The sequence below is a fragment of the Myotis myotis genome, unplaced genomic scaffold (genome assembly GCF_014108235.1).
Source record: "Myotis myotis isolate mMyoMyo1 unplaced genomic scaffold, mMyoMyo1.p scaffold_m19_p_18, whole genome shotgun sequence".
NCBI lineage: Eukaryota > Metazoa > Chordata > Mammalia > Chiroptera > Vespertilionidae > Myotis > Myotis myotis.
This window is the reverse complement of record NW_023416322.1, coordinates 29,905,477-29,933,334: the sequence shown is the minus strand read 5'-3', so window position 1 is coordinate 29,933,334 and position 27,858 is coordinate 29,905,477. Positions and strand designations below refer to the sequence as shown.

Here is a 27,858-nt window from a genome sequence, read left to right as displayed (position 1 = left end):
AACATAATTCAAGCTACACATATAAGTTTAAATTTTCTAGTAGCCACAATAAGGTAAAATTAATGTTAATGTCTTATTTATTTCAATATATTAATGTGTACCTTTTATACTTAGAGCACATCTCAAGCTTGATAAGCCACATTTCAAATGCTCAACAGTCACATGTAGCTAGTGGCTACCATATTGAATAACATAGATCCTGAGCAATGATTCTTCACCCATGTGGCTTACCAAATCCTGAACTATTGCTCTGGAGACAATGCTTGCTACCTTGGTATTCTACCTTATAAGGATTGAACTATCTTTAATAAAACAATTTATTCATTTTTAGAGCGAGAGGAAGGAAGAGAGAGAAAGAGAGAGAGAGAGAGAGAGAGAGACACAGACCAATTTGTTGTTCCACTTACGTATGCATTCATTGATTGATTCTTGTATGTGCCTTAACTGGGGATAAAACCTGCAACCTTAGTGTACTGGGACAATGCTCTAACCAACTGAGCTTCTGAGCCAGAGGTAAACTATCTTTTAACATCTGCCTATGATAGATTTATTGGTGGGGAAATAAAACAGATAAAGAACAAGTTGTCTACTAATCACATAAGGACATACCAATAATTTTTGACCCATCATCTTCTACATCTGAGAGTTCCATGTCTTCCACATCACGATTATCTGTTGCAGGCTCAGGTGTGGCAGATTTCTCACTCTCCACAGTTGGTGACTGGGATTCCTCACCTCCCATTCCTTGAAAAGGAGACTCAGAACCAGTCGGGGAGGGGGCATCCATACTTGGGGAAGGAACTGGTGATTCTTCTGGATCAGGAAGGGTTGATTTCAATTGATCCAGCTTTTTCTTTAAATTGTTCACTCGATTAGCAAAGGTTTTGTATGCCTAAAAGAGAAAGAATAAGTTTCAAGTGTACAATTCCATAATACATCATCTTTGTATTGCATTGTGTGCCTACCACACAAAGTCCAGTCTCCTTCAGTCACCATATATTTGACCCCCTTTGTCCTTCTTCAACCCTCCTCTCCCCCACCTCCCTTTCCCTATGGTAACTACCATACTACTGTTGTCTGATGTACCACTACTGATGTTAACCTTGATCACCTGGCTTAAATCTTATTGATCTGATTATCTTAATTTCCAATGCCTTAAAGCTGTGTGTCTTTTTCCTGTTTTTTTTTTTTAGTCTTGGACCATTCACTGAAAAATCATTTTGGTTGCTCATTCAAAAAACATTATTTTAAAAATGAAACAGAACAGAAAAGATTATAATAGCTTCTGCTTCTGGATATAACTGAGTAGCTTTTGTAGAGCCAGACATATACACATGCATCTTTTTATATGCATGCACATGTGTGCACATATATTTAAATGTACTGAAGAGTGCTGAGACAACCAAAACCTAAGTGACAAACCCTATGTACCAGGGGGAAACCATGAGGAGAGCTACGGTGACATTCTGCAGTTACCTTCTCTCTCAGGGTTCTGATACTAGGGAAGGAGGCAAGAAATTAAAAATGCAAGGCAAAAGGACAAGGCAAAGGGTCACTATTAAACAGAAATGGTCTGTATAGAAAAATACTGCAGATCTGAAAAGCCAACTTTCGATGAAAGAGGAAGGAAAGAACTGGCTCATCAATATGCTACTGTTTTTTCCTTCAAGATATCTGCAAAAGTCTGAAGCTGCTTAAGAGACAATTAAGAAGCCAAGAAGAAAACCTCTGAGAAGCAAAGTGGAGTTTAATGTAGTTTATTGGTGGCGAGGAGACAAGGTTTAGAATTCAGTGACCATCCCAGGCTCTCAGTGGGAAAAACCAATATCCTAGAAGCTGGAATGAACCATCAGAGAAAGACAAAGCCTTGCCCAAACTGCAATTCAGCCTTAAATCAGTTTACTTTCAGATTTGATTAATTTGATCAGCTCTCACAATAAATATCTTCCTAGCAAAGGAAAGGGTGAATCCTCTCTAGAGGAAGAAAAATCATCTAGAGACTAAAAACACTTTCACATACAATGTCCAACATTCAATAAAAAATCAGTAGGCATGCCAAGAGAGAGGACTAAATGACCTAAAAGAAAAACAGTCACTAGAGACAAAATCACAACAGTTAAAGCCAATACTTAATTATCCAACAAAACCAACAGCTACTGTTTTATATGTTCAAGAAAATAGAGAAAAATCCCCCCTCTTTCCCTTTCTGAACAATTCAGCCCAAAACCCATTAGCTGGAACTTGATGTAATAAGTGTAAGAAAGTGCAGCCAAAATGGGGTGAGAAAAATGTCTTCATGGGAGAAAGGCATTGCACGGGATGTTTGAAGCCCAAGCAAGAAAAAGAGAAAGCCCAGACAGGAGATTGGGAAAGAGACAGACATGTTGGAAGACTGGTTACACACAAGGGGATTGCTCAAATAAGTGATTATATAGAAGATAAAGGGAGCAAGGCTTTACACTGTTAAAAAAAGCAATACAAATGTGGGAAGGAAGAAAACTAGAACAAACCTTGCATGTTGGATTGGGATTAGAGAACTCATGGTTTTCAATACATATAGACAAATCCTATATAATAAAAGGCTAATATGCAAATCGACCGAATGGCAGAATGACTGGTTGCTATGATGCGCACTGACCACCAGGAGGCAGACACTCGACATAGGAGCTGTCCTTGGTGGTCAGTGTGCTCCTACAGGGGGAGCACTGCTCAGCCAGAAGCCGGGCTCACAGCTGGCAAGCGCAGCAGCGGTGGCGGGAGCCTCTCCCGCCTCTGTGGCAGTGCTAAGGATGTCCGACTGCTTAAGCCATCAGTCGGACATGCCCTGAGGGCTCCCAGAGAGGAAGGGAGAGGTAGAGAGAAATAGAAACATTAGTGATGAGACAGAATCATTCACTAGCTGCCTCCTGCATGCCTCCCACTGGGAATCAAGCCCGCAACTGGGGCATGTGCCCTTGACAGGAATCGAACCTGGACCCTCCAGTCTGCTGACTCTATCCCAGTGATGGCGAACCTATGACACGCATGTCAGAGGTGACACGCGAACTCATTTTTTTGGTTGATTTTTCTTTGTTAAATGGCATTTAAATATATAAAATAAATATCAAAAATATAAATCTTTGTTTTACTATGGTTGCAAATATCAAAAAATTTCTATACGTGACACGGCACCAGAGTTAAGTTAGGGTTTTTCAAAATGCTGACATGCCGAGCTCAAAAGGTTCGCCATCACTGCTCTATCCACTGAGCAAACCAGCTAGGGCCTTCCTTATCTTTTCCTAGCTTCTGGTGGTGGCCATTAACCCTTGGCATTCCTTTGCTTGCAGCTGCATCACTACAATATCTGCTTCAGTTGTCACATAATGTTCTCCCTATGTATCGGTATCCAAATTTCCCTCTTTTTATTAGAATGCCAGTTATACTGGAATAAGGCCCACCCTAATTACCTTATCTCAATTTGATTACATCTGCAAAGACCCTATTTCCATGTAAGGTCACATTCACATGTACTAGGGGTTAGAGCAGGGGTGGGCAAACTTTTTGACTCGAGGGCCACAATGGGTTCTTAAACTGGACCGGAGGGCCGGAACAAAAGCATGGATGGAGTGTTTGTGTGAACTAATATAAATTCAAAGTAAACATCATTACATAAAAGGGTACGGTCTTTTTTTTTTTTAGTTTTATTCATTTCAAACGGGCCAGATCTGGCCCGCGGGCCGTAGTTTGCCCACGGATGGGTTAGAGTGTCAACATATCTTTTTGGGGTACAATTCAACCCATAGCAATTAGCAAGGTAGAACTTGTCAATGGACAAGCCTAGAAGATCTCACATTAATAAAAGATATCAAGTGGAATATTATAGGTAGTAAAATCAAACTTGTATGCTATTTGAAATAATAAAAAGAGAAGCAAACAAATCAATTCTGTGATATTGCTTCTAAAGATGCATAATCTCAATCTGATCACAAAGAAACATCACACTGAAACCGGTTTGGCTCAGTGGATAGAGCGTCGGCCTGCGGACTGAAAGGTCCCAGGTTCGATTCCGGTCAAGGGCATGTATCTGGGTTGCGGGCACATCCCCGGTGGGGGATGTGCAGGAGGTGGCTGATCGATGTTTCTCTCCCATCGATGTTTCTGACTCTCTATCTCTCTCCCTTCCTCTCTGTAAAAAATCAATAAAATATATTTTAAAAAAAACCAAAAAACTGGTAAATTTGTATAGGGCCTTGAGGATTACATAATAATAGTGTCAATGTATCAATTAATTTCCTGATTAAATAGCTATATGTTATGCTTATGAAGAAGAATATAACTGGGAGGAAATACACATGAAAATATAGGGTATCCCCCAAAAATGTATACACACACTTTTTTATTAAAACACATTTTGTTTTCATTTAACAGCTATCAGCTGTTAAAAGTTTGTATACATTTTTGGGGGCACCCTGTGAGGGATGGGGTATTAGCAATTTATTTTCAAACTAGAGGCCTGGTGCATGAATTTGTGCACGGGTGGGGTCCCTCGGCCTGGCTGGCTATTGGGGCCGTCTGGCCCAGTCCTGACTGGGGCTGGCCAGCAGGCGGGGACCGCGGGAGGTTGGCCAGCCATGGGAGGTTGGCTGTGGGAGCGCACTGACCATCGGGGTCAGCTCCTGCGTTGAGCGTCCGTCCCCTGATGGTCAGTGTGTGTCATAGTGACTGGTCAACCAGTCATATGGTTGCTTAGGCTATGATATATATATATATATATATATATATAGAGAGAGAGAGAGAGAGAGAGAGAGAGAGAGAGAGAGAGAGAGACAGGCCTGATGCACGAAATTCATGCAAGGGCCTTAGCCCTGGCCCCCACCTGCTGCGGCTTTGTCCAGAAGGACATCATGTCTAATTAGCATATTATGCTTTTATTACTATAGAACAGTGGTTCTCAACCTTTTCGCCCTTTAAATACAGTTTCTCATGTAGTGACCCAACCATAAAATTATTTTCGTTGCTACTTCATAACTGTAATGCTGCTACTGTTAGGAATTGTAATGTAAATATCTGATATGCAGGATGGTCTTAGGCAACCCCTGTGAAAGGGTCGTTCGACCACCAAAGGGGTCGCGACCTACAGGTTGAGAACCGCTACTATAGAAGATGATTCAGGAAAACAAAATCTTCATGTATTTAAGGTATTTAAGTTTGAGATTGTTTCCAAAAAAGAGTAAGACCAAAAATATGAACAGCAAAAATGAAGAAAATATATAAACAAAATTTTACCAGAAAATTGAATTCTTTCTAAAAAGGAACCAAATGGCAATTCTTGAACTGAAAACTAAACCAACCAAAATTAATAGATAGGCGTAACAATAGATAAGAGTTAGCAGAAGAGATAATTAATGAATTAGAAGACCAGTTCCTAGAAAATATCCAGAAGGAAGCCCTGAGATAAAAAAAAAGGATAGAAAATACAGAAAGGAAATAAAGAAATTTGGAACACAGCAATGAGATCTAATATATATTCATAGAGTTCCAGGAGGAAAGAAAAATGAAATGAGGAACAATTCATAAAGAGGTAACAGCCAAGAATTTCCTAAAATTTATGAAAATCATTAAGCCATTTGTTAAGGGTTGAATTGTGTTCCCCCAAAATCTTCTGTGTTAAAGTCCTAACTCTGTACCTCAGAATGTGGCCTTATTTGGAGAACAAAGTTTTTACAGAGGCAATCAAGTTGAAATGCAGTCATTAAGATGGGCCCTAATCCAGTGACTGATATCCTTACACAAAGGGAAAATTTGGACCCAGAGACACACACAGAGGAAAGACAACGCGAAGAAATACAGGGAGAAAATAGCCATCTGCAAGGCAAAGAGAAGCCAGAAACAGAACCTTCCCTTACAGCCCCAGAATCAACCCTGCTGACACCTTGATTTTAGATTTCTAGTGTCCAGAAGTATGGGGCAATAAGCTATTGGGTAAGCCACCCCGTCTGAAGTACTTTGTTATAGCAGTCCTAATAAACTAATATACCATTGATTTAAATAGTTCTGCAGCCCTAGCTGGTTTGGCTCAGTGGGTAGAGCATTGGCCTGTGGACTGAAAAGTCCCGGGTTCGATTCCGACCAAGGGCACATGCCCGGGTTGTGGGCTTGATTCCCAGTAGGCAGCCAATCAATGATTCTCTCTCATCATTGATGTTTCTATCTCTTCCTCCATCTCCCTACCTCTCTTAAATCAATAAAGAAATATATTTAAAAAATAAATAAATAAAAATAAATAGTTCTGCAAACCCAAAACCATACAAACTTGAAGACCACATCTATCATACCTAGACACAACATTAAATAACTACTAAAAAGCAGAGACAGAGAAAATAACATCTCTCTCCCTCTAACATTCTTTTATTCTCCATTCTGCTATATTGATTCTGAAATGCAAACGTGACCACATTTATAGCAAATTAAAGTCCTTTTTGGTACTTAATATTTTACTGCCTTAACTAAATAAATCAGGGCTTTTAACAAAATTTCTGCCTCTGCCTCTATTGTTCTCTTTAATGTTGCCAAAGTCACAGAATGACATTGGCATTGTAATACCCTGTCTTCCAAAAGGAATGAACAACACTCCCCATTAAAAAGAGCTTTAGATGAAGCAGTTTAACTCTAGTGATAACTGCAAGAACCAATACTGAGCCTCTCAGCCACAAACCAAATCAATCTACTTCCCAAGTCAGCTCCCTCCCCAAGATAGTCATTAAAAAAATATACTCCTTATGGAGATGGATTGCTGTAGAATATTTTATTACATGATTCTCACAGTAAATTCTGGGAAACAGAAATGTTAACCCATTTATTTTATGAATGAGGAAATGGATAGGGAGGTTAAATTTCAGTTAACTAATAATTAGTTGATGTTAGAGTTTTTTGAAAAGTTCTTATGTCTAAAGCCTGGTTGGGTGATTTTTGTTCATTTGGGAGGGAATTTTTTCCCCTATAGGAAATATTGAACACTGATAAAAAGTATAAAATTGTGGGGGGGGGGGGGGGGAAGAAGACCCATTTTATGAGTTCCCAAAAGTGATAGGTTTGGTAAAATTTTATTACAATCTATTTCCCATGATCTTTTCCTCCTTTAAAAAAAAGTTCTGATAAACTACAATATAGTGAAATAAAAAAATTGATATACTTACTACCTAAAATGTTTTGAAAAGTTAATATTTTCTAATATTTACTTTAGATCTTCTTTTAAAGTTATAGAAATGTTATAAAAGTCGTGCTTTTTCTTTACATCGTGAATTTGACTTATTTCATACTCTGCCTTTTACATCAGTGTTTCACCATAAAATTAACCCTATCATTAAAATACTAGAGGCCCGGTGCTCAGGATTCATGCACTGGTGGGGGGCATGGCCTATGGGGATGGGCCCGCTGTGGGAGCACCGCTCATCCCGGTCTGCCAAGTGGCTATGGACCTGCCCTCTGAGTGGCTGCTCCCTGGTCCGGCACCTTCCGTGGAGCCAGAGCACTCGCCTCTCCAGGGGACCCGGTTGGGGGACAATAGCACTGAGAGGTGGCGGAGTGGGCCTCAGTCCCACAGCGGCCACAAACCTGCCTTCTAGCCTTCGGGGTCAGCACTGTGCGGCCTGCAGGCATCTGGAGGCAGCAGCAGGGAGTGAGGAGGAGCCTGGGGCGAGGAGGCAACATTCGCAGCCCGGGTTCTTGCCTATTGACCCAGGGTTCACAGTTCTCCTGCGTTGAGCGTCTGCCCCCTGGTGGTCAGTGTGCATCATAGCAACTGGTTGACAGGTCGCTGGGCTTTTATTATATAGGATATTATAAACTTAAAAAAAGTAAACTCTCCACCCAGTGTGGCTCAGTGGTTGAGCACTGACCCATGAACCAAGAGGACCCTGGTTCAATTCCTGGTTAGGGCACATGCTCAGGTTGCAGTCGATTAATGATTCTCTCTCATCATTGATGTTTCTATCTCTCCCTCTCCCTTCCTCTCTAAAATTAATAAAAACAGTAAAAAAAAAAAAAAAAGTTAAATCTCACAACTGCCTCCTACTGCTTTCAGAACTTTGTTCCTAACTACCTCTCCAGTTTTACTTATTACTTCCTCATACAAACCCAGCTATCAGAAACTGTTCTCAGGTCTACCAGTTTTGCCATGCTGTGTTATGTCCCCATGCTTTTGAAAATGCTCATCAGAGATTATGAGCTTTCATTTATCTAATGACTGCAATTTCAGAGTTCAGCTCCTTTGGAAAAAATTTTCTCCATATCGTCTACCTTCAGTCCCAAATTAGATAAAAGTACCAATTCAATCTATTCTCACAGTATCCTCCTACTGTAACCTATATCACACAAAATTGCAATGATGTGTTTTACTGTATTTTCTCCATCAGAGCAAAAGAATTCTGTGAGAACAATGTCTCTTTTCTCTGTATTACACAATACGTGGCACAGAGTAAGTGCTCAACAAATGCTTGCTTAATAGACCTCACCAAGCCATTTTTTGAATAGCCTCCAAAGCAGACTAAATGATTTTATATGATTCTATAAATAAAGGGCTAGGGATATAGGTCACTATTCAAAAATTATAAAGTATTTTTGGGTCAAAATGATGAACTGACCATTCCCATTCATGTTTCTCCCTCCTGAGACTCCTATAAAACAAAAAGTAAAGGAATACAAAGGTATAAACCAACAACAAGAAATATACCTGAGAAAAAGATTTCTACAGATTTTCAGACAACAGAATGTGAATGGAAGAGTGAGAAGTGATGAGGCAGGGTGGAGAAAAATGAGTTTAGGAGTATACAGAAAGGGAGCTATACCTAGGAAAGGAGCAAATCTGTCTTGCAGAACCCCTGAGAAACTTTGATCCAGAAAATGATGAGTATAAAAGGATGGAGGAGTTAAGTAGTGGGGTTGAAAATAGGACAATTCATTAAAAGTGTGAATGCCAAACACTCATACCACCTCCTCTGCAGCCTTCACACTTGGTAGCCAAGGCACTATGTCCCAGGCAAAAAATGTGAGTTCTTCTCTACAGAGTTAAAATATCCTGGCAAAAAGACTCCAGCCTTCTCACATTTAGAGCTCCTCCTGCCCAGACTAACAGCCAGCTCCTCACCTACAGACGTCAATGGTTAAACCCAAGAAGTAGAGAATCCCTACCTATGGATAGAAAGCCCCTCAATCAATTTTTTCATAACTCATTCTTAACTAGGAATGGACAATGAGATATATGAATTTCGAGGAAAGCCAAAATCTTTATAAAAGAGAAAGACTAAGACAACTAGGAGGGGAAAAATAAAATAAAAGGCTCTACCAGGAAACAAGACAATTCAGGGAAGAGAAAAAAGTTTTAATATCTTCATGGGCACTAGATACTATATCCATAAAATCAGAAAGGATTGCCATAAAAAAGGGAACACAGAACAAAAAAGAATTCTTAGAAATTTAAAATATGACTGTCAAACATAAAAATATGAAGAGATGAAGCTGGAAGATAAAGTTGAAATCTTCCAGAAAGCAAAACAAAAAGATCAAGGTTGAGAAAACATAGGACACATTAAATATCAACCTAGGAGATCCAACATGTGATTAATCAGTGTTCCAGAAAGAGAAAATAAAGGAAAAGGAAAGAGAGAAATTGTCCTGGAGTTGAAGAATACCAATCTTTAGACTGAAAGAGCACACCAAGTAACCCATAAAGAATGAAAACCATGTAGATACATCATTGTAAAAATTTCAGAACATCATGGACAATGTCCCTAAAAGCTTACAGAGAAACAAGAGTCATCCCCAAAGGATCTTGCAAAGACTTCATATCAACAACACTAAAGACAATGGAGAAATGTCTTCTAAACTATGAGGGAAAATGCTCTTCAACCAGTCAAACTATCAAAGCATATGTGAAAACAGAATAAAGACATTTTTAGATATAAAGATTCAGAAATTTCTTTCTTGCAATACCCTCTTTTTAAAAAAATTTATTGAGCCCTAACCAGTTTGGCCCAGTGGGTAGAGGGTTGGCCTGCAGACTGGAGGGTTCCAGGTTTGATTCCGGTCAAGGGCATGTACCTTGGTTGCGGGCACATCCCCAGTAGGGAGTGTGCAGGAGGCAGCTGAATGATGTTTCTCTCTCATCGATGTTTCAAACTCTCTATCCCTCTCCCTTCCTCTCTGTAAAATCAATTAAAATATATTTAAATAAATAAAATAATTTTTAAAAAATAAAATAAAATAAAAATTTATTGAGGATGTGCTCCAGCAAGATGAGAAAATACCAAGAAAAGAAGACACAAATCTTCAAAATAGAGGGCTTATCTAAGAATAACAGTAAATACTAATCCTAGGATGAGATCTAGAGACCTAAAACTGGATCAGGAGAATGGAAGTTCAGGCAGAAAGGCCTCTGGGGAAAATGTAGATTCAGAATATCTGAAGCGACAGAGAAAAGGGAGGGGGAGTGGGGAGGGGAATATGAAAAGGCAAACAATGCAGGTAAAAAAGAAATTCTATAAGAAAGCCAAATATTTCTAATATATCCATAGTTAACATAGACCTTGCAGTGAACAAATGTTTACATAGATATAATGTAAGCTTTATTTATTAATTTCCATCCTTTAAAACAAGAAGACAATTATGATTACAGAATGGAATGTAAATATTATCTATCTTACAACAGTATGTAAGTAAAGTATAGTTCACTGAAGCTGGGAAACTGAAGAGATAGGTGAAAACTAATGGGAAAGGATAGGATGTTAATATCCTCATTTTACAAAGCAGGGAGTCTAGAGTTAGTGGTCAAAAAATAGTATAGTATAGCTGACCCTTGAACAATAGAGATTTGAACTGCACAGATCCATTTATAAGAGTCCATTGGCCCTCTGTATCCCCTAGGTTTCCCATCCACAAATTCAACCACCCATGGATTGAAAACAGAATTTTCAATCTGCAGATGTGTTGTTCTATGTCATTTTATATAAGGTACTCGAGCATCTGCAGATTTTGGTATCTGCAGCGGGTCATGGAACTATCCCCAGTGGATGCTGAGAAATGACTGCATAGTAGTAAGTTTTGGGGGAGTCAAATGTTATATGCAGTTTTTCATCCACACAGGGAATGAGGGTCAATACCCCTAAACCCCGTGTATTCAAGAGTCAACTGTACTTCCCTTTACAAAGGTAATACAAAGATTTAAAACAGTTGTATAATAATACTGGGAGAAAGTGGAAGGCTGGTAAATATAAGCCAAATCCTCATTTGTCACATCAAGTAGTTAAAAGATCTTTCTTAAATAGGATAAACCAAGAAAGAACCATATGGATATATAATTTAGAAATATGGAGGCAAATGCTAGAAAAATAGTTAAATGAGGTAAAAGGAATGGTTTTTAGGAAGTGGGGACTGGTGGGTTCTATAATACTATATGCTTTTACATATGGTGATTAAAACTTTAAAAAAATTATGTACAAAATGAACATTATCAAGTCCTTTTCAGTGGATTCTTAACGCAGTCAATTTACATGAAATTTAGTAACAGAATGTTTCCATCTAGTTTTCTACATATATGTCAGCCTAATTTTATATCCTGTAACAATAACTTGACATACTCCCTTTGAAATTCTAAGACATAAGGCATAATAATAACCAGGGTATGCATGAGCTTTAGCATCAAAAAGACCCAGGTCTAATTTAGACTCTACCACTTGCTAGCTATACTAGTATTACCTATCCAAGGTTCTAAACCTCTTCAAAAGTAACTTCTTCATCTGTGAACTGGAGATAATGTTTATCCACATTGAGTTAGGTACACATGTAAAACAGTCACTGACATATAGTAACCAATCAATTTGATAGCTCTAATTACTACTTACATTGGCCACCACTTTTACTTCTTTGTATTGTGCTTCATAGAAAATTCCAGCATTTTCCAGTGCTTCTGTTAGTGAGGGCCCATTTTTCACCTGCTTATCTAATCCATTCACAAATTCCTCCAGCTTGGCGCTTGCCTCCTCAAATTCTTTGGAGAACTTCTTCCCACCGGTCTTATCTAAAATAACAGAGGAAGTATTCATTTCAGGATAAAAAAGAAAAAGTAAATAATTTAATTTTCTGAAAACCTCCCTCCAGATTATCAGTGAACCTGTTCTTACTGCCTTAACATGTAATATTCTTAGTCTCATAGTTTCCACTTTAAAAAGCTTCTCCAAATCACAAAACAGATTATTAAAATGATTCATGTGAATCTGCTAGAGTTAAAAGCAATAGTGCATCATGAAAGTACCAATAATCACAGTAAACAAAAGGAAGTCCAACTAAAAGAAGGTTCATTGATTTTCTTTACAAATTTGATGCCATTCTACTACTTTGGAATAATGGAATGAGGTTGATTCTGTTCACTTAGACCAGGGGTGGAGAACCTTTTTTCTGCCAAGGGCCATATGGATATTTATAATATCATTCATGGGCCATACACAATTACCAACTAAAAAATTAGCTTGCTGTGTTTGGTCAAACATTTAATGAACTCACCACTAATGCCTTAGCAGGGCCAGACCAAATGATTTCTTGGGCTGGATGTTCCTCACCCCTGACTTAGACCATTAACTTTTAATCCTCTAGAACAGTGGTTCTCAACCTTCCTAATGCCACGACCCTTTAATACAGTTCCTCATGTTGTGGTGACCCCCAACCATAAAATTATTTTCGTTGCTACTTCATAACTGTAATTTTGCTACTGTTATGAATCGTAATGTAAATATCTGATATGCAGGATGTATTTTCATTGTTCACGACCCACAGGTTGAGAACCACTGCACTAGAATGTGTAAGATACATGAAAAAACTAAGGTTCAGAAAAGTAAAGATAAAGTGACCGCTCTGTGAATCACACTAAAAATTCTTCTTTCCTATCTGAAGATGTCTAATAATTTCATATATGAAGAGTACAAACCCTCAATTATTTTTGCATCAATAATGATATTATGGCCCTAACCGGTTTGGCTCAGTGGATAGAGCGTTGGCCTGCGGACTTAAAGGTCCCAGGTTCGATTCCGGTCAAGGGCATGTACCTTGGTTGCAGGCACATCCCCAGTAGGAGGTGTGCAGGAGGCAGCTGATCGATGTTTCTCTCTCATCGATGTTTCTAAATCTCTATCCCTCTCTTTCCTCTCTGTAAAAAATCAATAAAATATATTTTTTTTTAAAAAGGAAAAAAAAAATAATGATATTATGGCCCTGGCTGTTGTGCCCAATGGTTAGAGCATTGACTTGAGCACCAGAGAGTCTCAGGTTTGATTCCCAGTCTTGGACACGTAACTAGGTTGTAGATGATCCCTGGTCTGGCTGGAGTATGTGCAGGAGGCAACCAACCGATGTGTCTCTCTCACATCGATGTTTCTTTCTCTCTCTCTGCCTCCTTCTTTCCCTCCCTCCCTTTCATTCTCTCTAAAAAGCAATCAATGGAAAAAATATTCTCAGGTGAGGATTAAAAACACACACACACAAAAAAAACCCAATAGTGACATTACGAACTGTTACTTACACTTCTAAGTATACTTCATTCCCCATGACTGTAGGAATATGGCTTTAGAAAAGGGCACAAATTTTGGCTTTGTCTCTCATCAGCTGTGTAACTTAGGCAAGCTATTCATCTCCTTATGAAGTCTTGAATTTCTCATATATAAAATGGAAATTTTTAATATACTTCTGGGTTGTGAGAATTAAATTCAATAACATGTTAAATTTATTTATTTATTTATTTATTCAATTAGCAATAATCGTGCCTCAGATAAACCCCATTGACTATGATACTGCCACTGTGCAAAGCTAACATGTTAAATTTAAAGGATGTTACAATAACAAAATAAAGGCCAAAATGAATATCTAGTAGCCATTTACTCATTACTTCAAAAATATTTATTAAATGCCTATTATGTCCCAAGCAAGCATTGGTCTAGGCTGGATACAGCAGTGAACAAATAAGGATAATTTTACCAGTCAGTGTGATTCAGTGGTTGAATGTTGACCTAGGAACCAGGAGGTCACGGTTTGATTCCTGGTCAGAGCACATGCCCGGGCTGCAGGCTCCATCCCCAGTAGGGGGCATGCAGAAGGCAGCCCATAGATTATTCTCTCTCATCACTGATGTTTCTATCTCTCTCTCTCCCTCTCCCTTCCTCTCTCTGAAGTCAACAACAAAAAATATATATTTAAAGCACAAAGGATAGTTTCTACCATCATGAGATTTATACTATGATAAACTATTAATATTATTTATGCCCTGGCTGGTTTCTCAGTGGTTAGAGCGTCAACCCAAGCACCTAAGGGTCACGGATTCAATTCCCAGTCAAGGGCATATACCTGGGTTGGGGGTTTGCTCCCCACCTGCTATGGGGCCCATGTGGGAGGCAACCAGTCTATGTGTCTCTCTCTCACATCAATGTTTCTCTCTCCCCCCCCCCCCCATCCTTTCCACTCTCTGAAAAGCAATGAAAAAAAATACCCTCAGGTGAGGATTAACACACAAAAACAAAACAAAAACTATTATTTATAATTTACAATGTAAGGACAAGAGAGCAACTAACTAGAGTTTATGAGGCATTACAGTGACCGTATTAAAGAGCATATTCAAACCAGTTAATCACATATTTGAAATACACCTGCCTATATATAACCTAATATATCAAGAAAGCACCAGAAATGAAGAAAATGACAGAATTTATTTCTTTGGGTTTTTAAACTTATTTTTTTCCAGCTTTCTTGAGATATAATTGACATATAAAACTGTGAGAGTTTAATGTGCACAGGTGAAGGACAGAAATTTACTTACGAAATGTATATGCATATAATCAGTACCTGGGAAACCAGAGCTGGCACAACTGCTCTCTACAATCAACTGAGGGTTCTCTTTAAGTAAGAAGCCAGTCTTACTTGAAAATGACAGATCTGGGAAGAAAATCTGAGTTGCTCTTGTTAAAGGATGTAAATGTTACCTTTTAAGCATTTGAGAGTTTCTGTGCTACACACATCCACCCGCATAGTTGACAGCTGTTTCTCCTTCAATTCTATCTGATCTTCTGAGCGCTTGTACAGCAACAGCTCTTCAATGAGGGCCTGAGACTGAACACAGAGCAGAGTCAAATTTCACTCACAAGATCACTGATTTATTTATCTTTCCCCATTAAAACCTAATAAAACCCTTCACATTTCCTCATAATCAGGGATATCAATAGCAATTCTCATGTCAAAATATTCTTTTAGTCTTATACTTTAAAAGATCCTTTTCCTGCCCTGGCTGGGTGGGTGAGTTGGTTGGAGCCTTGTCCCATACACCAAAAGGTTTGTGGGTTTGATTCCCAGTCAGGGTACATACATAAGTTGCGGGTTCCATCCTGGGCCAGGACATGTACGGGAAGCAACCGATTGATGTTTCTCTCTCTTTTTCCCTTCTTCTCTCTCTAAAATCAATCTTCTCTTTCTAAAATCAATCAACTCATATCCTTAGGTAAGGATTTAAAAAAAAAAAAAGGGCCATTTTCCTTAGTTATTCAAAGCTATTTTATAGATGTAAGGTTAAGAATGAAACAAAGGTTCACTTTAAATCTTTAAATTTTAATTAGATAAACATAGCCTTATTATTCTAACTGTACACAAATTCTAATTTAGTAGAGCTTCAAAGAAAGATGAACCCCTTGTTGGGGGATTCAGTATAGAACTAAGTCTGTAACAGATTTTCTGTAAGGTTATTTTTTCCATTAGGGCAGTGGTTCTCAACCTTCCTAATGCCGCGACCCTTTAATACAGTTCCTCATGTAGTGTTGACCCCCAACCAGAAAATTATTTGGTTTTTTAGTTGCTCTCTTGTCCTTTGCTACTTCATAACTGTAATTTTGCTACTGTTATGAATCATAATGTAAATATCTGATATGCAGGATGTATTTTCATTGTTACAAATTGAACATAAAGCATAGTGATTAATCACAAAAACAATATGTAATTATATATGTGTTTTCCGATGGTCTTAGGCGACCCTGTGAAAGGGTCATTAGATCCCCAAAGGGGTCTCGACCCACAGGTTGAGAACCGCTGCATTAGGGAAACAGATAAAACTTCAAGTAATCTGATCCCAATCTGGATTCCCTTAGAACTTAAAATATAATTGATGTACAAATTGATTAAAAATAAATCTTACTGGACTACACAGGAAGCTGTAACACAAAAAGGGTAAATAATTTATGCTTTGGCCATGTTCAACATATTCTGTAACTTACTCGAAATTCAGCAACTATCTTAGATTTGAGAGCAGCTTTTGGATTCGTGGATGCTGTTGGAATGAAACAAAACATCATTAAGAATACAGACAGAAAATACCGACTAATATTCAGAAAAATTTTAGCTCTTATAGTTAAGGGTGTACTTTTTAACATATGTCAAACATGCACATTTAAATCATAGTATCTAGAATAGTGGAATATGAAATTTAAACATTCCCAAGCATGGTCAATATAAAAACATATGACTGACCGACTTACCTCCAATAGGCCCTTTAAGTCATAAAGTCCTAGAATTATTGATTTGGAGATCCTGAGATACATGAAGTACCTTTTTTCCTAGTCTGACTGAGTGTAAGAGGATCTCAATACTTCAAAATAAAGAATGTTAAGGAGCAAGACATCCAATTAATCCTGAGCACCGGCTGAAGAAAATTATTTACAAACATCAACTCTAGTCCTATGTATTTTAGCTTTGGATTTCTTTTTCTGGTGACTCAGTTCATAGTAAAAACAGGCAAAGTAAGTTCTAAGTACATTACCACTGTGGTAGAACTTTGGCTGAAATGATGACTCCTGTTGTTCCTAAGCATGCAACTTATGCCCAAAAAGAAGATAGAGGACTCCCTTAATCATGACGAATATCAAATGCTTGCTGGAGCAAAACCATCCCAAGTGTCTTGATTCACCTCCCAATTCTCACTGTCTTTTACCTTGTTCCCTCCACACCTTCAGGTCTTTCTCAATATTCCTGTTTGGCCCACAGCAGCCTATTACATGCAGTATTCCACTCCCTTGATCTCATGCTGGGTAAACATGATAAACATAGCAGGAGCTCCTGTTAGAGAATGAGCTTCTGGCCTGATCTGAGGCCCATGTCTAATCTGGTAGAGTGTATCCCCAAATCTGAAGGATTTCATGGCTCCCACAGAAATGCTTCTTAATGCCTAGTCTCCTCTTCAGCTCTGTTGTTTAATGCCAGCTGCCTCTAACTTCATATATCTTTGAACCTGAGAGTTAGCCTGGGCACTATCAAGTATTTATTTTCTTCTTTCAATCCCCCAACTACTCTTGAATCTTCACTCATTTAAACCCTCTTCCTGCATTTTCTTTGTTTAAAAGTAGTTTTTGTTTTGTTTTGTTTTTAAGAAGTAACTCCATGATGGCTTGTTTAGTGTAAGTCACTGGGAGCCTCCCAGGCCTGGAAAACACAGGTTTGCCCATAGTTTATGCGAGGTATGATGTCAAATGGTCTACATTTTCTTCTGCTCCAAAAAGAGGAGTTAATTTTATATTAGTTGAGATTTTATTCCTTACTTTGTGATTTCTTCCACTGCTTATTCGGTTGTTTGTTCAGATTTTCTTTCAGCTGCTTCTGAGTTTTGAAAGTGGTACCTGGAAAACATTTCAGTTTTTGCAATCTGGCATTATGGGAAGCTGTTCTGTCTGTCCACTTGAGTGTCAAAGTTGTAGCACGAAAAAAGGCAATCCGAGACTGTGTGTTGTTTCTTTCTTTCCTTTTCTTTCATTTTTATTTTAAAAAAAATAAATAAAACACCTACCAGATCTCTAAGAAGCTGTCAAATAAACATGATTTCTACTGTCAATGAAATGACTGATTTTCAGAACAGGACAGGAAGCTTAAAAATACCAGTTAACACATTCCAATGAAGAATTTAACAGCTTCTTAGAAGTTGCTATTTGTAAAGCAAATTTCTAGTCAATAATGGTCATGATTTAAGATATCACCAGCTTCTATTCCATGACTTAATTGCATGTATCTAATACATAGGAACTAAATAACTTTTTAAAAAATATGCATGCCACTTACTGTAAATCTAAACCAAAAGAGAGACTAAAGAATGCCAATATATGCTTAATATCAAATACCTAGTGAAAACTGAAATCCGGTCCAAAAATTCTCCAACAGTAAGAGGACAGGGCAGTAATTATTAAGCACAAAAAGTGAACTTTAGTTTAAACACTTGACGTAAAGCAAATGGAATAATTAGATGACCATCATCACTTAATATGCTTGACTTTCTTTAGTCAATAAAAACAAAATCCAACCCTCCCCAAACCAATTCTACTTAAATTTTAATTCGGATTTTTATAAGTATTTAATTTTAAACAAACAAGATCAGATCCAAAACTTTCTATTTCATTATTAAGCAACAGAACCAAATCTACAAAATATATATAATTGTAAAGTCTGAATAATGACTCAAATTTCCTTCTAGGAAAGAAAAGACACTTACTCAAAGCTTCTCTTAATGCCATAATCATTTCTTCTGGGTAAACATTTCTGTCCTCCCAGATTTTAAAGATTCGTTCTACAGATTTAGAGACAGATGGATCCCTGAGGAGAAAGAAAAAGTGAGATAGATAAAAATGTTAATATATCTCAAACTATAGATCTAAAAATAAAGTTATCAACAAATTATTTTCCAAATATCTTTTGATGTTTATTTTAAAACTTTTTTCTACATGTCTAGGACTAAAATCTGAAGCACTCTTATTCAGTTCTATGAATGACACAGATGAGGCTATGGACAACACACTGAACTTATTGAGGGATATGAAGTTGAGAGGGCCACTCAGGGAATGCCTTGACACAACTAGCCTCCCAAAAGATAGACTGACTCTAATAAGATATAATCTAATAATAAAGAATCTGGTCTAAAAAATCAATTGTATGAGTACAGAATAAGACAAGGCTTAGCAATACTTTAAAAAACTCAGAAATTAGGCCTGGCCAGTGTGTATTGTGGTTAGAGCTTGGCCCGTGGAACAGAGAGGGTTGCAGGTTCAATCCCCAGGCAAGGGCACGTATCTGGGTTGCAGGTTCATCCTCGGCCATGGTTGAGACTCTTGCCAAACAATCAATGTGTCTCTTCCATGTCAATCTATCTTTCTCTCACCACCCTACCCACTCTCTCTAAAAATCAATGGGAAAAATATCAAGTGAAGCTTAAAAAATAATAATTAAAAATTCAGAAATTAGAGTGGAGATAAATTTTATCTCTAAAAACTTGCTACTCCGTATCTCCTAAAATAATGACCATTTTATAACTTAATTTTTTTATTTGTTTATAACAAATATCTTCCCTAGTGTGTCACTTGTCTTTAATTTTATGGCTTATTCTATAACACAGAAGTTTAATTTTGATGTAAATAAATTCATAAATACATTTATTTATTGTTCTTTGTGTTTTAAGAGCTTTTTAACTCCCTTTGTCATAAAATTTTTCATATTTTCTTCTAACATTTTAAAGTTTTAATACCCCAAGGTTTAAGTTTGAAGTATATAATATCTGGGTTGTTTTCCAAATTTTATTTAATACCCCAAGATTTAAATAAGTTTGCAATATATATCTGGGCTGTTTCCAAATTTTCATTACCACAAATACTGTTGCTATAAAAATTCTCTTCCATCAATTTGCTGTACATATACAAAAGTTTCTCAGGGCTTTTAAAAGACTAGGGGTGGAATCCCAAGATCACAGGGTGTACATAACAAACTTTTTATTTTTTTATCTTTATTTTTTTAAAAGGTATGGGCATTTTAAATATACATATATATATTTTTAATATATTTTATTGATTTTTTTACAGAGAGAAAGGGAGAGGAATAGAGAGTTTGAAACATCGATGAGAGAGAAACATCATTCAGCTGCTTCCTGCACACCCCCCACTGGGGATGTGCCCGCAACCAAGGTACATGCCCTTGACCAGAATCAAACCTGGGACCCTTCAGTCCACAGGCTGATGCTCTATCCACTGAGCCAAACCGGTTAGGGCTTAAAAAATATTTTTTATTGATTTCAGAGAGGAAGGGAGGGAGAGAGAGACAGAAACATCAATGAGAGAGAATCACTGATCGGCTGCCTCCTGCATGCCCCACACTGGGGATCGAGCCCGCAACCTGGGCATGTGCCCTTGACCAGAATTGAACCTGGGACCCTTCAGTCCGCAGGCCAATGCTCTATTCACTGAGCCAAAGCGGCCAGGGCTATAACAAACTTTTCAAAAGGAGGTTGTTTTATACCCACCAACCCTCAAACCAACAGTATATGAGAGTTCCCATTGTGCCACAATCTTGCTAATTTTGGTATTGGTGAACTTTAAAATGTATATGTACCAGATATTAATTTATTGCCTCTCTGCTCTAAGCCACCCTTCTTGGTGCTACTGCAGCCAGAATGAACCCTTGGCTCTTTGTTAGACTCTGCCAATAGAGGGCCCTAGAGTGACACTGAGAGGTTGGAATTGGCTGTAGGGATTCTTTTGGTGCTCTATTCTGCTTCTTAAATGGATCAGCAAGCATACAGGCATTTTGGTGGGGGGTTGCTCTTGCAGTTCAGTGATGAGTGCTCTCCACCTGTTTCTTAGCCAGTACAGTGGCAAGTAGCATGTGCAGGTAGCAATTCCCTCTCCTCAGGTTTGAGTCTCAGCTGGGAGAAGAGGGGGCTCCTCATTTACTTTTCCCTCAGGTTCAGAAGTAGTCCCGCCGTACCTTAGAGCTCTTTTAGTCTTTTCTAGTAGTTAGTAGCTACCTTTTACCTACTTAACAATTCTTTTTTAATCCTCACCCGAGGATGTTTTTATTGTTTTTCTTTAAAAAAATTTATCTTTATTGTTAAAAGTATTATAGATGTCCCCTTTTTCCCGGGTTGTGGGCTCAATCCCCAGAAGGGGGCATGCAGGAGGCAGCCAATCAATGATTCTCTCTCATCATTGATGTTTCAATTTCTCTCTCCCGCTCCCTTCTTCTCTGAGATCAATAAAAAATATATACATTTTATTATTTTATATATTTTTTTTTTAATTGATTTTTTACAGTGAGAAAGGGAGAGGGATGGAGAATTAGAAACATCGATGAAAGAGAAACATCAATCAGCTGCCTCCTGCACACTCCCTATTGGGTATGTGCCCGCAACCCAGGTACATGCCCTTGACCGCAATCGAACCCGGTACCCTTGAGTCCGCAGGCTGACGCTCTATCCGTTGAGCCAAACCGATTAGGGCAAAAAATATATACATTTTAAAGTAATTAATAGGTATTTAAACAATTTCTGTTTTAATTTCTAGTATAATAAGTGCCAGGTAAACTCTTTAATTTTTTTTTTTGGCCTTTTTCTTCCTATTTTGGAATTCTTTATGATCCCATTGTTGATTGCACTGCAATATTTTCTCCCACTCTGTGGCTTGTTTTTCACTCCCTGACCTCCAAGGCAAGCTTTTAAATCCATTTTTCTTTTCTTTTTTCTTCTTCACATACAGAACTTCTCCACACACCACATTTATTTTTTCAGCTATCAAGTCACTGCATGTCGATCAGGTACCATTTTATCCCTAAAACTTTGCTGGCATAAAAATATGACAGTTAACCCATGTTCAATCTATAAAATGTTTATAGAGCATAGCACATTAAGCTTATGTGGTAATTAAACCACATAAAAATAGGACAAGACCTCCATTCTACATGTTCAGAATCAGGTGTTCACAGGCCCTATTCGGTGGCTGTACAACAGCTCCAAAAGGCAGCAGAGGCAACAGTCAGTTACTTCAGAGGACACTGAACACTATGATCAGGAAGCACATCATGATGTTATCCCAGTGTGTGTACCACCCCACCCTTTCTCTAAGGTGGTCTCATGATCCTAGCATGCCAGTTCCGGCTAATACAAAATGAAGACAATACAACATTTACTCTGTGGCGATAGTCTAACTCCTACTCTGTATATATTGTGATTTTGAATACAACTTGTCCTAAAAACCTGTCACAATCATCACAGTTTTTCAGGTTAGGTGTCCAATAATCTTGCATTTGACTATTCTTTTGGCGTACAACTAGCACCAAAGCCAAGCTGGACAAGCAATAACATGGAAAAATACTTTGCCTATAATAAAATTGGGAGGATAAGCTGATAAGAGTTGTCACTCTTAGGAATACTGAAGCATTCTATCCTTAGTTCTCCTTGAGGTGTCCTCTGGAGAGTCAGACAGGATCATCCATACCACTGCATGCCTAAAGTACGATAACGGGAAACTGACATGCAACATAAACTGGACCTTCAAAAAGTACTCCATCAGGACAGACTGTGAAATTCTTCTGTTCTTCTAAATCTCTAGAAACTTCATCAAGTTTTCTTTTTTATTTAATTTTTTAATCCTCACCAAGGGTATTTTTTCCATTGATTTTTTTTTTTAGAGAGAGTGGGAGAGGGTAAGACAAAAAGAAATATCAATGTGAGAGAAGCACATCGATTGGTTGCCTCCTGCACAAGCCCTGACCAGGGCCCAGACAGAAGAGGAGCCTGCAACTAAGGTATGTGCCCTTGACCAGAATCAAACCCGGGACCCTTTGGTCCACAGGCCGACGCTCTGTCCACTAAGCCAAACCGGCTAGGGCCATAATGTTTTCAATGTACCTTTCATAGGACTCTGGATCAAACATACTGAATGAATATTCCAGCATAGACACTAGTTTTGGAAAAACCCTAAGTCCTGGACTAGAAGTCTGGTCGCACTATTTTGGAACCTCATCGCTCTGAGTCTGAAGCACTGTGAATGTGAAAAGTGCAGCCAGGAACCCATAAAAGACTCAGTAGAAGAAGAGCAAGATCAAACCCCAGCTCTTGGTAGTGCGCCCCAGCAACACTCTATTGGTCAGGTTATCAATGAAGAGCTTCTACTCAGCCGGACTCATCATCATAGCAGCAACTAACATTTATTAAGTGTTTATTATATGCCAGTCACTGTTCTAAGCTCTTTATATGTACTATTAACTCAGTTCCCTCTTTCTGTGGGGTAGGTACTATTTATTACTGACTCCATTATACAGATAAGAAAACTGAGGCTAATTTAAATTGCCTAAAGTTATAGAGCTGGAAGGTGGCAAAACCAGGATTCAAACCCATGTACCTTGGTTCCAGAGCCTATGGCCTTAAACCATTATGTCTGGACATCAATGTGTATGTAGCCTAAAGTGAATGAAAAGTATATCAGAAACTGAGAAACTAGTTAGAAGGATGATATAATAATACAATATATTAAATAGAGATAATGGGAAATTAAAAGGCAGAGAGAAGAGGAGGAAGAAACAACAGAAGAATCAGTCCCTAGTAAGTGACTAAGAAATAAAGAGATAAGAATCTAAAATTACTAAGGGTCCATTATAAGATTAAAAAAAAAACCCACACCTATAAATTAAGTTTAGAAAGACTATGTACTAGAGTAAAAATAATAGAGGACTAAGAGTCAGAAAAATCTCAGTTTCAGTCTCGGCTCTTTCACTAAATTGTCATTTTACTTTGGGCAATTTCTTAACTGTTCTGAGTTTCAGTGTTCTCATTTTGTAAAAAGGAAAAACAAAATCTAATCTGCTTACCTGCAAAGTTGGTTACTGTGAGTTTCAAATAACATTGTATAACAATTTCAATATATAATATACTTTCACAACAAATTATAGGAGTAGGGCTTTATACAAATATAAGGTATATTATTGTTTTAGACATTTTGAGCTGAATATCATCAGGTAGCAATGAAGCAGTAATTCCCAGAAAGTAATCAAATACATAGTAAAAAATCTAGGGATACAGATATAGTAGTTATTAGTACATGAGTAACAGTTAAATCCATGAGTAGATAAGTCTCCGAGAGAAAGTGTGTAAATACAGCAGAAAGGCAAGTCTGACAGTTTAGCAAGAAGGTGAGAAAACTGCCAAAATTCAAACTCCAAAAGGTTTCAAGACTTTCTTCACTAACTAACAACTAGCCATGAGGTCATCAGAATCTCTTAAGTTGGGTTTATTTCAGAGTACCAACCTCATCATTTCCCAAAAATCTGTCATGGTATATTTTCCCAATAAAGGTCATATATCCATCTTTATACCATCAAAGTAAAAACAAACAAACAAACAAAACACATTACGCTCTGATGATAATAATCAGCATAAATGCACTTTTCAGTTCAATTGAAGAGAATTTAAAAGCAAAAATGACTGCCTTTTCTGAAAACCTTGGATAGAAACAGGCATTAGGAAAGTTCTGATATAATACAAACAGACCTTCAGTTATAGGGATTCTTCTACAACCTATATAACATGTGTATAAAACTTATTGGTAAAAAAATAAAATAAAAAACTTATTGAAGTGGAAGAATAATCCCTAGTTTTCCAAGTGGTAACTCAACTCTGACATTCATAAAGACACTTTCCCTGTGCTTCAAATTGATATTTCAACTATTCTGTTCTCACAATGATGTATACATGCAGATGAATTGGCATTTTTGCCCCTTAGCTAGGATCTCTAGGATAGAAATAGCAAATAAATATCATCAGGTTACCTTCATTTATGCCTCCCCCCCACACACACACACACATTTTTAGAAAGAGAGGGAGGGAGAGGAGAGAAACATCAACTGGTTGCCTCCTATAGTACCGCTAACCTGGGATCAAACCTGCACCTGGGTATGTGCCCAACTGGAATTGAACCCGCAACCTTTCAGTGTATGGGACAACACTCCAACCAACTGAGTCACACCAGCTAGGGCTCACATAAATATTTTCATTACAATAATAACTAGCACATTCAGGTTCTCAACCTATGAAATTTCAAACCAGTGAGGGAAGGATAAACTGAACTATAATAAAAAGGAACTGGAATAATTAGATTATTATTTGGAAAGAAAAAGTCCCCTAACCCATCCAAAAGAACTAATTTTCCCTCTGGCCATCTTCCTTAACATACGACAGTGAGTTCACCCCATAACTTTTAATCAAGTGAAATCAAGTAACCCCTTAAAGGTTCTAAAAGAATAAAATAATGCCTACTACAGAGGTCTCTAATAGGTTGCCTACGGCTCAAATTTAGTCATCAGATGTGTTTTATTTGGCAAACAATATTTTTTTAACGTGATTTAGTTTTACACATTTAAAAAATGGAAGACTTCATATAAAAATCCACATTTTGACTTAGTTTAAAGAGTAAAAAAAAGTCTTTGCAAGGTCTGGCAGTGTTTTTAACACTGGGCTCGTATTTCTTTATTGCCATGGGCTAAGGCCGAATAGCTGCTGTCCCTTTTTGATGGATATTCCTCACATTCAACTCACTTCACTCATCTATGTTACCTGCCTGGAACTTAAATTTTTTTAATTGGTTACTGCTAACATATACAGTATAGGAAAGGTACTGCTTTTCTATGTTGAACTTGAATCTGGCTATTTAACTGAACTCTCTTACTAGTTGATTCTATGTAGGCCACAGGTTGGTAAACTACCAAACTTGAGCCAAATCTGGCCTGCTGCCTATTTCTGTAAATAAAGTTTTATTGGAACAAAGCCATCCCATGTATGTATTGTCTATGGCTGCTTTCATGCAAGAATGGCAAAGTTGACTACTTGGGACAGAGATCCTATGGCCTGCAAATCCTAAAAGGCTTACTACCTGACCCTTTACAGAAAAAGGTTGCCTACCCCTGATGTGTGTAATCATATGATATGCAAATAAAGACAATTCTGTCTCTTCTAAATGCATTCTTCTTATTTATTTAGAAATGAATGGGATATCCAATAAAATAGGGAATAGCATAATAGAAGGCACTCATCTTGGAATGCTTTTATTATTTTATCATTAAGTCTGATATTTACTAGACATTTCTAAAGATACCCTTCATTGAGTTAAGAACATTTTCAGAGCTTAAAATTTTAATTTAAAGGACTGTACTGTATTTTGAGATTATGTCCTTCCCATCTTTTACTGTGAAATAGTAATAGAAATACAAAGTAGTTGTTTTAAAAAAATATCTTCACATTGTCAAATAAAAGCTGACAACCATGAATTAGGTCATGAAATCTTAAGTCTAGGGAAGACTAGGTTAAATTTTAAAAAGACTACAGTGACATTTACAGCAGAAACTCTAAGTGGGGATCACCTGGCACACTGCTTTTCTTACTTAAAATTACTGGGTTTATATATGTAAAGAGGCAGCACATACTAGTGGGTAAGTGGCAAAGAACATGGGCTTTGGAGTCTAGACAGGCTTGGGTGGGAATTCTACAGGACACCACCCCTCCACCCAGGGAGCTGTGAGAACTTAGGCCAGTTATTTAATCTCTCTAAGCCAGTTTCCTCCTCCTTAAAATGGAATAGTAGTAGTAGCTACTTTATAAAGTTGTCCTCAGGATTAAATGACTTAAAGCACACATAGCACTTTGTAAAATATCTGGTCAATTTCAAGTGTTCAATAAATGTTAGGTGCAATTGTTATTTTATGTATTCCTGACATGTGTATAAATCTTTATCACTTAGTACAGTGGTTGGCAAACTGCGGCTCGCAAGCCACATGCGGCTCTTTGGCCCCTTGAGTGTGGCTCTCCCACAAAATACCAAGTGCGGGCGCACACGTACAGTGCGATTGAAATTTCGTGGCCCATGCGCAGAAGTCGGTATTTTGTGGAAGAGCCACGCTCAAAGGGCCAAAGAGCCGCATGTGGCTTGCGAGCCACAGTTTGCCGACCACTGACTTAGTACATTCAGGCAGGGCCATATTTTGACCTTTTGTAATACCAAAGTAGGTATCTCAAGTTAATAATCCAAAGGAAGGAACAAGGATCATTTAGCTATGATGGGGTTAATACTAACAAATGGATCAGTAGTATATTATATTAACATATTTATACAAATATATTAAGCTAATAAATATCTAATTTGAGGAAATATTTAGCTATTTTGATTATTCCATATGATTATTTTCCTTCCAATTGTGTGTGTGTGTGTGTGTGTGTGTGTGTCTCTTGTACCAAACAACTTACAAATATGGATAAAACACAAGAAAAACAATTAGTACAGGGCAAAAATAAGATCAGATATGTGTTCCAGCATTTTCCAAAATATAATTTTGCTAAGAATGAAATAAATCAATATGGAGTTGGGAATAAATATCTCCATTCCCCTTTAATTACACAGATTTCGTGAAGGGAACAAAATTTCAGAAAAACTCTAAAAAAAAGTAGGCAAATGTGCAAAACCCCCCATAAAAACAGAAGAAGCGGTTGGAAAGAAGTAGCCAGAGAGTATGAGCAGGAGATACATATGGCAAGGTAGACCAGAAGAGGCAGACTGTAAATTACAAACTTTCAAAAAGGGAACAAAGAGTTTTTGAAAGAAAAAAATGCGACATTAGCAGGAAAGTTACAATGAATAACTTGGACAAAATATTCTTGGATCCTTAAGCATGTACAACAATTACAGTTCTTAGTAATGGGTAAAAATGGAATCTAAAATTCTACATTTTCTAAGCTTAGATCCCAAAGACCAGTAAGAATTTACTTACTTCACTAGAGCAGCTGCTTCAGGAAGTACATCAGCAAATGATTCACGGAATATGATTGCGTTTTTCCTTTTACAATTCTGGATGACATCATTGGCAAGGTAAAAGAGATTCAAACGGTGGGGATAGGCAGCTAGAGATGATAAAAGATATAAATAAAACAAAATCAGTCAATTTATACTTAGTTCAATTTATTCCAAATACAGTGTTCTCAAACTGCTATTGGATGGATGGATGAACAGACAAATG

The 27,858-nt window shown here is 37.7% G+C and overlaps 1 protein-coding gene and 1 pseudogene across 9 annotated transcripts in view; both read right to left on the bottom strand.

Moving 5' to 3' along the window:
• Positions 1 to 27,858, bottom strand: part of RPRD2 (regulation of nuclear pre-mRNA domain containing 2) — a 67,219-nt gene that overhangs the window by 15,572 nt on the left and 23,789 nt on the right. For 6 of the 9 annotated variants that reach the window (XM_036343716.1, XM_036343715.1, XM_036343718.1 and 3 more), the window contains 7 exons: positions 27,613 to 27,742; positions 18,533 to 18,633; positions 17,592 to 17,669; positions 16,275 to 16,327; positions 14,997 to 15,123; positions 11,877 to 12,052; positions 610 to 892 (listed from right to left, as the gene is read on the bottom strand). In XM_036343716.1, the coding sequence (XP_036199609.1) occupies positions 610 to 892; positions 11,877 to 12,052; positions 14,997 to 15,123; positions 16,275 to 16,327; positions 17,592 to 17,669; positions 18,533 to 18,633; positions 27,613 to 27,742 (948 nt within the window). The remainder of the gene's footprint in view (positions 1 to 609; positions 893 to 11,876; positions 12,053 to 14,996; positions 15,124 to 16,274; positions 16,328 to 17,591; positions 17,670 to 18,532; positions 18,634 to 27,612; positions 27,743 to 27,858) is intronic. The other 3 variants (XM_036343717.1, XM_036343721.1, XM_036343723.1) reach the window with 1 other exon arrangement.
• LOC118673865 lies at positions 13,711 to 13,832 on the bottom strand (annotated as a pseudogene).